This window comes from Peromyscus leucopus, chromosome 8a (assembly GCF_004664715.2).
Source record: "Peromyscus leucopus breed LL Stock chromosome 8a, UCI_PerLeu_2.1, whole genome shotgun sequence".
Lineage (NCBI taxonomy): Eukaryota > Metazoa > Chordata > Mammalia > Rodentia > Cricetidae > Peromyscus > Peromyscus leucopus.
In genome coordinates, this window is record NC_051085.1 from 17,272,667 (window position 1) to 17,285,699 (window position 13,033).

Genomic DNA, 13,033 nt, shown 5'->3' on the forward strand with positions numbered 1-13,033 from the left:
AACCCTGACCAGGAAAGTACCTATAACTTGGGACCCTTAGACCATTAAGTTCAACTTCAAGTTCACAAATTCTCTTAATTTTTTTATCTTCAATTTATAAGACATCTAAAACTATGAGATAAATTGACAAAGATTGCTAAAAATGGGGGGGGGAAATACATGTTCTCCTCTCCTAATCCTTAAATTAAAATCTTGCCCCATAGCTGTGCTGGGAAAAGCTTCATCTTAGTCAACATGTGCCGAACCCATGGATGTGAAGACTCTAATACTAATTTGGTGACAAATTAAGTGACCTCTTCAGAACCGCCTTTAAAATGACTGCCTGAGAGACTTTCACTAGGCAAGACATCATTTTAAAGAGCACAAGAAATTCCAGTTAGGTTTCATTTTTATGAGCAACTTATCCATCAAAGTTATCCACAGCGTGATATTTAATAGAGCCCAGTAAGCAAAATCAGAGGCTTGGCCAGGAGAATAAAAAGATAAGATGGTTGTAGAGCAAAATCTGCCCTAGCTCCCATTTGCCAGAGAAACTACAAAACCATCAGCTTCCGTTGAGAAGGTAATTTGTTTCTTTGAGTCTCTAGGCCATAAGATATTTATTTATAATAAAGCTTGTTCAGATTTTAACTATTAGGATTCTACACAGTGCAACATTTTCATTGAGTTGAAAAGATTATTTGGAAGAGAACATTTGATCCCTAAATTCAGGAACTCTTCTTTTGACCAACGATTCCACTAAACTCTGTCAGCTTTCCACTCAGAGATCTGCAAGCATGGGGTTCCGGTGCTAGTATAACACACAACACACACACAAGATTCAGTCATGGCTGCTCCATGGCATACGAGTGCGATGCCTTTGATTAATAACAGCTTCGCCACTACAATCCACTGTAGCAGTTATGTCCAGGAGCAACGCTACTGTACCCACACATGCGAGAACACTGCTTGTATAGAAAACCTTGCAAGGCCTCTAGTTAAAAGAATTGCCTATACACCCGGCCCATGTTCACCAGTAATTATGCATCCTCAAAGAATGCTACTTCAGAATGTCTATTGCTTCACACTTCACGGATTAAGAGTAAGTGTAAAACTTAAAGTGTAGTGTCTACTGTTCCTCACTGTGTGTCCTTGCAGCTCCTAGTTCCATAAATTGCAGAATACATCTCTTAAGATTGGTAACAGTGTTTAAACTCTTAAATCTATGAAGACGAGCAAATAACCACGCTGTCTATGTTAATAGACTGGTTTTACCACGAAGGTCCAGGAAGGACCCAAGTAGTGGCACAAATCTATCAGTAATCACTACTAAAGAGACAAGTTCCTCTTAGGTCCACGACCTAAATAATTACTCCTGGCCAGGTATCCCTCAGCATCAAATGGTAAACACCTCATAATTCCATTCAGCAGGAAAATTAACTTAGAGATCTGCACCAATCAGGATATAATTTGGTACAAAAACAAACCTTTTCTGGGAGCAAAGTTAAGAAAAATATCACGTCTCTCATGCTTCATGGCATGCAACTGTGAGGTAGGTAAGTCAAATACTCATCCAGGCATGTAAGAAGACACAGCACTGAGGCTAACGTCCACATCTTTCCCAGAGGACCCCCACAGCTTGTTTGGCATACATGTTTAAAGTATAGACCTTTAAGTTAAGAAGACTAAAAGTCACCTTTCCACCAACACCTCTATCATGTAAAATGTATGGGAATCATCACATCACAGGCAGAACCCTGGCGCTTTGCTGAGCATCTCCTACATCAGTGATAGTGTCTGGACCAAACTAATCTACTCTATTCTTGTCTTTACCAAAGAAAGCCCCAGCTCCCACACAAGTACTACTTTACTGTAGCGCTGAAAGACATTCTAAGGGCAGCTTCTATCAAGCTTTCTTTCGTATTCAGACACTTCGTATAAGGGATTGCTATCTGGAGAAAATTTCTACACGTTCAATGAGTTTTGTTACTAAAGATAATATTCGGTACCTCTAGTTAATACAGTAATTTTTTTCAAAGTGGCAATATGAGACACTCCAAATTGAACTGAGTGGCACTCACAGTGGAACTGTGCCGTTTTCCTTATTTGAGCTTATTCCTATAGCAGGAGCCACCACAAACCTATGTAGGGGTCGCTTAATGTCATGTCGATCACCTGCACTTGCATTCCAACTCTATAAAAATGAAAGCACAGCCACTGTCGTATTCCATGGGCATGCCTTCTAACTCAGTCTCCCCGATTCAGTCAGGACTTAGAACAAGACAGACAGCGCCTTTGTTCCACAGGCATTGGCTGAATTCTTACTAGGTGGCAGAATCTAATAAGCACAGTGATATAAAGATTACATGCCTAAGCCACAGTCTCGGATGCTTAGGATGTGTATGTGTTTCTCAACTCTTTTGTATCTTCGCCACTACAAAACAAGGTGAAAGAATTCGAAAGACCTTGTTCACCATGGCTCCTGTTTGCTGCAGAACCTTGGGAAGATGAATTAATTACGTTCATCTATAAAAGTAAAGAAAATAGCACTACTCTTCTGCAGAAATTGAAATAACCTATGCAAAACACCAATCAGCATCAATCAATCAATCAATCAATCAATCAATCACCGGGTGCTAAACTCTTACAGCTCACTGGCCAGTCTTGCCTTCCTCCTCGTCTTCCTCAGATAACCGAGCTCCAGCTAAGGTGTTCATTTCTCCTGCTAGAGAAGCTCCTGAAGTGTAAGTCACTGATCCTTAGGAAGAGCTTGGGAAGTAATTAGCATATGAATGAATGAATAAATAAAAATCGTGATTCTTTATCCTAGGCTTACACTGAATTGAAATCAGGAAGCTCCTCAGAGTCTACTAAACATTTTCCATCTCACCTGTACGCCTGAGGATGCCTAAGCTGAACACAGGCTCATCAATGGAACCCTAGCACTTACTCCCTAAATCATATTAACCCAATGAATGATTTATTTAAAATCAGTCCTAACAGACACTTGGATTCTGTGTTACCAAACGAATCAACTTCTTAGGCTTTCATGAATGGCAATATAAACCCACTGAAAAGCATTTGCTAAAGTAAATTTTAAGTGATATAAACTGAGCATTCTGCATGTGCACACATTTACTCTCAACTTGAGGATTTACTGACACTTAGCAACTCTAGGATTAAACCCCCAGCAACAGTGTTTCTATCTCAGTTCTAGTTCCTCTCCCCTTGCAGTAACATTGGACACATTTATATGCATTACCTTGAAAAACAAACAGTAAGAACAGCAAAACCGAAAACCCTTAGACTTTGAGTTTAAATACTTTATAAGGAAAAGGTGTTGACTTAAATGCAGCAGGCAGTGGTGTGTCCTCTAGGCTACACTAATACATGATGTCCCTAAAAATAAATACATTTCTTTAAATTTTATTTTAGGTAAGGCTTATTGTTCTCCCTTAACACAAATGCAAAAATAAATCCTCGGTGTGTTTTTTCAAGGAGAATCAAGCAGTCGTTGAAACAATCACTTGAAGCTCTGAGTTGAGTGTGAAGAGGGAGGATAAATTTGCAGATGCGGTTTAGGAAACTAACTAGAGAACATTGAGCTGAAGACCTGTTATCATGCAGTGAAGAGAAGAAAAAAAAAACACACATACACACCATTCTTGAACTTATACATTACTCTTTTTAATATGAGAAACTCTACGTCTGTATTATTGGTACATGCGTTAAAACAAAAAGGCCTCATAGCCCAAGCTGGCTTCCACACTGTTGTATATAGCTGAGGCCTCTACCTCCCGTGTGCTAGAATTAGCAGGCATGTGCCCAGTATTTATATGGTGCTGGGGATTGAACCTAGTGTAGTGGGTAGCCATTCTAGTTTTGATCTAGAAGTTTCAACCCCCATTGAGGCTTCGGTAACTGTCACGCCTACAAGGCAGGGCCAGAGAGGACCCTGAAGACACCATCCAGATGGGCTGGCTCTTTTGGTTCTTGGACCCTGAATGCTGGAGGTAGACCCAGCAGAGCTCTCCAGAGAACACTGCCAGACTGCGCTACGTCTTTCCTAGACCCTGTAACCTATCTCTTCACTTGTAAGTTATCCCACAAAATAAACCTCCCTTTTAATTACGTGGAGTTCCCTTAATATTTTAACCAGTAACCTAGGATTTTGTGAATGCTATGCAAGCACTCTACCAACTAAGCTATACTTTCCTCCTGATAACATATTTTTATAACAGGGAAATATGGTAATGTTGATAGAAAGAGGCACAGTAAATGTGTCAAGTCTTCTCATGCTATGAATAGTATAATAAGGCTGGGGAGATGACTGGCTGGGTCAGAGCATTTGCTCTGCAAGAATAAGGACCTGAGTTCAAATCCCAAGCACCCACTTAAAAAGCAGAGCATGGAAGCACAAACCTGTGACCAGAGTACTTGGTGTGTGGAGGTGGGTGGGTTAGGGTGGGGGCAGGATCACAGGAGTTTGCGGTCAGGTGGCCTAGCCAAAAGGGCAAGCTTCCGGTTCAACGAGAGACCCTGTCTCAAGGCAACAGGTAAGAAGTGGTAGAGGAAGACACACAATGTCCTGCTGTAGCTTCTCATGTACGTTGTGTGTTTTTCCACACATAATACAACACCTACCACAATACCACACACACACACACACACACACACACACAGAGAGAGAGAGAGAGAGAGAGAGAGAGAGAGAGAGAGAGAGAGAGAGAGAGAGAAAGAGCAAGAGATAACATAATAAACAGAAATCTGAGACACATGGCTACAATTTTTAGAGTATATTTTGAAAAGCATAGCCAGATTATCAATAGTATAAAATGCATGTTTTATATAAAACTTTAAAGTTTAAAAGCCAACATCTTAATAGACATTTAATGATAGCTTAACTCCTTTACCCCATCAGCAAGGAGGCCAAGTGACATATTTTTCTTGGCTTCTACTTTGGTTTATATTTCCTACTTAGATTTGTTTTGCCTTCTCCACCCACAGAAATATTCTTTTCACCTACTTAGTGGCCTGAGGCTAGCCAATCAGCTTCTACTACAGTGGCACTTTGTCTATTACCTTGAGCGGCCTCTGTACTGAGTTTCAAAAAATAAAACAGTACAGCCCTCCAAGTCTCTTCTCCCTCAAGTTCAGAGCTCAGAATACGGCTCATCATGAGAGCAAAGAATTGCTGTGGGATTTAGGGAGGTTTCAGACAACAATGTATCAGATTGACCAAACCAAGAATCAGAAAAGGGGCCTAGGACTACTCATTGGTCTAGTGTCATTAAAGTTTCTAGGTGTGGAAGAGCCATGACCTGTAGCTGAAAGGTGAGCACATGGGGTAGGTAACCAGATTCATTCCTACTAATAGGCATTGTTAAGACAACCAGACTATAGCTCAATGTGCTTGCTGAGCACATGCAAGGCCCTGGATTTGATCTCCAGCACCATAAAAGTCAGCAAGCAAACACACAAAGACTTACTTTTACTAAGTATTCCTAAGGGAATACATTTACTAAGAGAAAATTTTCTAGCCTAACTTTTCATGTTTAGTTCTGTTAGTATTGTTAGAACTGCCACGTAACATTCTTTCCCATGGCTCTGTAAATTTGAACCACCAAGCTCTTTATACCCATTTCTCTCTACATTTAAAATGAAAGAGCCTGGGGCTGGTCAGCAGTTAAGAGTACTTGTTTTAGCAGAGGCCCCAGGATTAGTTCCTCGCACCCGTATGGTGGGTCACAGCCATCGGCAACTCTGGTTCCGAGGGATACAACTCTTTTTTTTTCATCATCCCTGGGCAGCAGGCGCATGCGTGGTACATAAACATATGCATGTAAGTAAGACATTCACACACATGAAAATGAATAAATCTAAAAAATTAAAAATAAAATAAGAGCTTAGTCCTGATCTGCAAAGTTCCGTAGTGTTGGAATATTGTCTCTCTCATATTCTAGAGTCAGTTAGCAGGAAGATCAAGCATAAACTTTGCTCTGTCGATAAGACCTAAATGTACCATAGCTAGCAACCAATCAAAGAAGGAGCAACAAAATATCAAAACTCATCATTTATATGTGCTTTAAAGTCACAGTGATGGACAAGGACTTGCTTTAGTAATCTTGAGTGCTCTGGCTAACTCTGGTGTCCACTCTTTGTGGGGACAGAGGAGAGACAGTTCAGCAGGGTGGGCAGGAGCACCCTCTTCCTTCATCCCCTGTCACCACGAACTATGCTTCTTCCACCTTGGCTGTGAGGATGCCCAGACACCACTGAACACTTCCCAGCTTACACAAGAGGCTTACAACGATTTCGGCAAAGTAACCTCTGATTTAAAATAATACCAATAATGCAACCATATATTAAGGACTTTGAAAGAGCCAGGGCTGACATGCTTCCTTTTCTTAGAATAAATTCCTTGCCCACACCCTTATGGAGTGAAACAATGACTGTCCAGTTAGATCCAAGGAGACACAGTTCTCCCCAGCCATGGTCATCAAACACTGGACCTGTCTTGCTCTATTGCACTGTTTCCTCAAAGCACACTGGGTCTCAGGTTATTTGCCAAAAATGCACACACACCGGAAGCTGAAGACTGTTATTTTTGCATACAGATCTAGCGGTAGGTGATTTTTCCCCTATTTTCTTTATGAACAGACATACAAGAGCAACAAAGTTGGAAGCCTTAGTTAAGTGACAGTGGCTGCTAGTGCTGTGTGCCTTGTACAATGTCAAGATTGAGTATTAGGGACAAGGTCCTGTGACAGAGTCATGGCTCCAACATGCAGCCAGCCATATGCTCTGGAATAAGACGTAGAGGCTTCAGCATCCATCTCATAGGGTTGCTGTGGTATTTTAAACAGGAAGATTGGATAATGCAGGCTACTGTAAATATTTAATTCTTCTGATTTACCCTTAATTTGACAAAGAGGACATATGCATGTACAATAACTGAGAAGCATAGAACATGAGAGTGTCTTTACTATTTAAAGTTGCATCGTTTGGAGGAGTAGAGATCACTCAGCAAAGTGCATGCCTCTTAAGCAGGAGGACCTGAGTTTGATCCCCAGAACTCATGTTAAAAAGTCAGATGTGGTGGCATGTGTGGGTAATCCCAGTGCTGCAGAGATGGGAACAGGCAGACCCTCAGGTTTTCTGGCTAGCCAGCTTAGGCTAGGTGGCATTTTCTAGGTAGTAAGAGACCCTGTGTCAAAAACTAAAGGAAGAAAAGAAGGTAAATAACCCCAGAGGAATTACAGCCAATGGCATTATCCTCTAGTTCCCACATGTACACATACACCCGCACACACATATCAACATGCACACATACACATAAAAAAGTTGAATTTTTTCTTCTACTGGCACAGATTAGAGTAAATAATGTGTCCCATACAGGGTATGGATAAGCTAAAACTTAAGGACTCCATGAGCAACTTCAATTGGACTTACCACATTAAAATCTAAATATTTTTTAATCCATGATTTAGCTTCTTGAAATTCAGTCTTCATGCCCATGATGAAAAGTGTATCCAGGGCATCTACTATCGTTGCTCCTTTGATGCTGCCTGAAAAAAAAATACCAAAAATACTTTTTCAACATTTTCGAGGTAGATGCAAACTGACCACCCCTAGAAAAAGCTGAGAGTGATCCTCAGCTCATTATCAAACAGTCATACTGAAAAGAGTATTAGTTTCCTTCAGAAAAATAAAATATAAAAAACACAGCATATCAAACCAAATTTTTCCATAGGCTATCGGCACGGAACACTAATCTTTAACATTTGCTCCGAGTTGTAAAAGCTAAACTCACTCTTGGAAACTTCCTTTGTGACTGCATTCTCTAACAAGGAAAGGAAGAATGAGCCTGAAGCGAAGGGGCGGATGCCATTATTTTTGTGTAGTGGCTCTGGCGTGCACCTGTGAGAAGTTTGCTAGATGTAGAGTTATCACCGTGCTAGCTCTTTTAAATCATCGCGGGCGTCACCCTTTATCTGCAGATAGTATGTTCCAAGAACCCTGGGAGATGCCTGCAATAGCAGATAGTACTGAACCTCATCTACACCACATTTTTCCTAAGCATAAATACATTTAATGCCTTTTCCATTTTAACACCTCAGCACTGTGGCCATAACTTTCGCAGTTTGATGTGGGACGATAAAACTAGCTCAGATTTCGTTTTCTTTCTTCCCAGTTCCACGGACAGAAGACTCATCTTGACTGTCATAATAAGTCAGCATAAGATTTTCCCACTCCCTTTCCGTATTAAGCTGAATATCAGGTACATTCATTGTTAAAGGAAATTCTTTGGGGCTTCTTGTTGGCACACCCAAATTGTCAGCATGGTTCTCCTGTGCTTTTGTACCATTAGTGAAATAGGGTGACTTGGATACAAAGAATAAAATGCCAAGGGAGATGAAACAAAGTGGCTACCAAATGATGGACAGTGGGTTAACACATAGTGTGGATACTGGGGTGAGTCCCATCCAGGCCAGGATAGAGCTGGAGGTGGTCACAATTTCAGGATATGACCATTTAAAGCATAAGGATTCTTATTTTTAGAATCTTCCTTAATGTTTTCAGACTGCGGTTGGCCACGGGTAATTAAAATCCTGAAAACAAAAGCATGGGTAAGTAGGAGACATTCTGTTCTCTAATATGTAATCTCCACTGTCGATAACATCATGACTGATTCCAATGTCCGTCTCTTGTCTAGCCAGGCTCAGGTTCTCTTTATTTGCTCTGGGCTCCCACTGTATGTAGATTTTACACTTCTCAGGCACACACCATGTTCTGTCTGTCATCCTTTAGTCTACAAACCTTCTCCGAAGACAGAGATTACATTTTGTTCATTCCACATTCTCCATGGTGCCCTTTATGACTGTAGTAGTGATGTTCCATGAATGGCCATTTAAAGACTGAGAACTACATTTATTCAGTGCAGCTCCATAAATAAAAATGGAACGGACTTCAATGCACACACTGTTTAAGTAACAAGTTGAGAAACTATCACTAGGAAACTAGAAGTAATAGAATAATTAAAATATGCAACTTTCTAAAACAGACTAAATTTGAATCTTACATAATGATAAAGACATGAAAGTTAGAAAACTTCTCGTGTCATACTTTATTCTAATCCAATGTTCTCAAAAATACAGGGTTTTTTGGGAAACAAAACTATGGAATCAAGGGAAACATTAACGGGAATGTTCTCAGGTCACATTTTGAAACATGACACCAGATTCATATGATGACTGATTTCGAATTCCCCAGTCGTTAAGAGCTGTTGTTGTTGTTGTTGTTGTACTTTACACTGAATATAACTGATCAAACTTGAACGGTTCCCTTTGAGGAGCGATTCTGTCAAACCCTAGCTCTGCTTTCTTTTATACAGCGGAACTGGGAGGTGGCCACTCCTCCAGGTCACTTCTCACATTCATTAGCATTGTTTTGAAGTCAAGGAAGAAGCCTCTGCAAATGAATAACCATCCCAAAAAACTAGGGGGGGGATGGGAAAGACATATTCCTTTCTTCAAGGGTTTGCTGAAAGAACACACAGGTTGCCATACTACTTGCAGACAAAGAATTTGGCTCAGATACTTCTAAGGAAGGCAATTAAAAGTTTTCCTCACTTTCAAAAATAAGGACTTTCAATTATTGCAGTAAGTCCCGGGTGTTGATTTTATTATACAAGAAAATCTTCCATAGCCTATTCTAATTTGAAAATGGAAACAGATACCATTTGATTAACAGTTCATTTTGCCATATGAATCTTTGAGGCCTTTTGTAAAGAGTAAGTACTTATCTGGTTTTTACTGCTAAATCCAGTGAAAACTGTAAAAACAAAAAGACTTGGAATGTTTTAAAGTTTATTGTGAAGACCATCGGTCTACTAACTGAAAACCAAGTGATCTGTTTAATGACGATTATGGCAAGTTAACACATAACTGAGTTCTCTGATCAAGCTTCACTAAGAGGAAAGTAAAAACAGGGTAATTAACTTTTAAAATTTTATTTATTATTTATTGTATGTATATAGTGTTTTTGCCTTCATGTGTGTTTGTGAACCACATATGTGCAGTGGCTGTGGGGGCCAGAAGGGGCACCTCAGACCTTCTGGAACTAGAGTTGTGAGCTGTCATGTGGGTGCTGGAGATCAAACTCAGGCCCTTTCCAAGAGCAGCCAGTGCACTCAACTGCTGAGCCCCTTACCCAGCTCAGAGTCAGGTTAAAAAAAATAAAATAAAAAGTTACAATAGCAAACACTGAAAAGGGAAGGCCCTCTGACTTTACCATGAAATTTCAGTTTCCCTTTTAAACTGGAACCTCCCCTCTTTCATGGGACCTGGTCACCGTCCTTAGACTAGCTCCATCTGAAGCCATTTCTGCGGCAGGCACTCCCAGCTTAAGTTCCTGTCTCTGAACTGAATCATTATCATGACAGAGCAGAGTCTTCATTCACTCTTCCCTGCAATGCGCCCCCCCCCCAACATGAGATCCCAAAGGCTCCTGGACTCCGTGGTGTGTCTACTGAACCACCTCATGCCTTGACAACTCACTGTTTACATGCATGTTGGCTGCCCTAGACCATCAACTCTTGCAACGACTTGGAGTGTCTCCTTCAACACCAGTGACAGAAGCAGAACTAAATGTATAAAACCCTTAAGAAACAGAAAAGCAGGGTACCAGGATTAGGAACATGGAGTTAGGCCCACTGGAGTTCCTGTCCCGCTTGTCACTGCATAGGTGGTTATCTCTGAGAAAGTTCTTCTCTGTGCTTTATTTATTTTTTCCTCACCAAAAAATGTACAGAGAAATGGGATCAAATGATATGTGGCAGAGTGGCACTATACAATAATTGCTCCATAAGTGTCACCAGAAATTGCTACTCGTTATATGAACTGCTACCATTTAAGGTATTCTGGTAAAATATGGAAATCATGCTGGTGAGTAGTTCAGCAATCACAGAGTTCTTTTTTTTTTTTTTTTTTCTTCCTTTACCCCATTACTTACAGTTAAAAGTTTTGAGAGCTGGAAAGAAATCAAGCCCAGGAGGTGGGCCCTGAGGAGGTCTTTGTTCAAAGGAATCCATCAAACGTTTCTAGTGGTTTCCTTCTTCCCACAATAAGAACATTATTAATACAAACAGCACCAATCAGAATGTTCTGTGAGGACCAAGTGTCAGGGCAGCAAAAAAAAAAAAAAAAAAGCAGATAGCTGGGAGTTCAAAGAGCTGGCCTAACCTGCTGGCCTTGTCTTCACAGAACAAACAGCAGAAAGCTACAGCCAAAACCGAGTTACAGAAGGGAGCATCATGGTCCATTGCCACAGCAAGCTCCTGTACAAAGACAGAGGCTTCATGCATCAGGAAGCCCTTCAGGCAGGTAACTAAATACTCTTCTACAGGAATCACCCCAGACCTTAAAACCCTGCTGTGTACGCCATGCCTGGAAGTCAGCCCTGGGCATCAGTATGTTTTACATTTACACAGGTCCCTCTGACACAAAGCTGATGTTCTCTCTAAAAGATACATTATGTGCAATCTTTCCACAGTTCCAGCAGGGGTTCAAGTTTCCTAGCAACACAGAGGGCCTGGAGAATCACAGAACCCCACGAGCTTTTTGACCATCAGTAAGTTCAGGGAACTCGGAGAAAAGACTATCAATAAAAAGGCAGGAATGTCGGTTCACAATTATAACTTCTAGGAAGATGTGGTCGTTTGAATGACAACCCCGCCCCCGCCCCCCCCACATACACCGCCCCCGCCCTGACTCACATATGTTAATACATGGAGCTTTGTTGGTAGAACTGTGTGGGAAGGATTATGAGGTGTTCCTGTCCCTGGGGGTGAGCTTTGAGGTTTCCAAACCCATGCCATTACTAGTTAGTCTTTCTCTGTCTTCTGCTTGTATATAAGAATATAAGCTCTCAGCTACTGCTCCGGCGCCATGTCTGCCTCCCGCTGCCGTGATCCCCACCATGATGATCACGAACCACCTTCTGAAGCTGCTGGCCCCATTAAATCCTTTCTTCTATAAATTGGCTTGGTCATGGTATCTCTCCACAGCAACAGAAAAGTAACTCTGACAGAAGGCTAACTCAGGACCATTGCTGTAAATTCAAGGACAGCTAGGGCTCTGTGCTCAACTCCAAGCCAGCCAGGGCCAAGGGAGTGAGAACTTGTCTCAAAAAACAAAAACAAAAAACCCCTCAAATCAAAGCACATCATACTCACCAAATAAGCTGCTTGAATGGCCTTCTTTTGATATAGGTTTCAGTTCGTTTAAGCCCCAGGCATAGCGTTTATAATTATTCCAAGCATGGTTCATCATCTGAGCAGAGATAAAAATGAGATTACAATTTGAACTGGGATGTTTTTGTTACAAGATAGATCATAGTCTTTGGATTTGAAGGTTACAGAATTAAAATTCAGTGCTTAGTCTAAAAGGCTGATGATTAATTAAGAGAGTGATAGCTGTATAAATTAGGACAGACATGAACAGAACACATGCATCATTTCTTTATGCTTAAAAATACAAATTTTCCTTCTTGGAACCTACTCAATCCTATTTATTGATAGGATTATTGATATATTGATCATCTTCAAGTCAGTCCCCAACAACAGAAATTTAGTTTATCCTAAAATGATGAATCATTACCAAATTTATCTATTTCATTTTCATAAAATATTAGATCTAGAAACTTTGAATTCATATTTTTGTGCAAGATCCTTCCTATTTTGTTTCCATAGACAAATATTCCAGGTTATCACTTTAAATAATTCAGTGCTTTTTGACCAAGAAATAAGAAAGAGTATTTTGAAATAAATACAGGAAAGAAAAAGAAATCTTACAGTTATGCCAGGAGATTGAAAACCTTTTGGATATTATAGTCAGTCATTAATAAAAATATGTATTTGTGTACACATATGTTAACTGGAGATAGAGTCTATCTATTCACAAATTAGAGACCAATAATAATTTTAAATATAACATCTGTCCCATAAATTAGTTGAATAAAACAGTTTTGTGACTCAAAGACCATGTGTAATAAT

General features: G+C 40.4%; 1 protein-coding gene across 1 annotated transcript in view; it reads right to left on the reverse strand.

The window, feature by feature from the left end:
• Man1a1 (mannosidase alpha class 1A member 1) overlaps window positions 1-13,033 on the reverse strand; it is a 170,475-nt gene that overhangs the window by 115,155 nt on the left and 42,287 nt on the right. The window contains exons 3-4 of the mRNA XM_028868365.2: window positions 12,215-12,311; window positions 7,432-7,547 (exon numbers count right to left, since the gene is read on the reverse strand). Coding sequence (XP_028724198.1) covers window positions 7,432-7,547; window positions 12,215-12,311 — 213 coding nt within the window. The remainder of the gene's footprint in view (window positions 1-7,431; window positions 7,548-12,214; window positions 12,312-13,033) is intronic.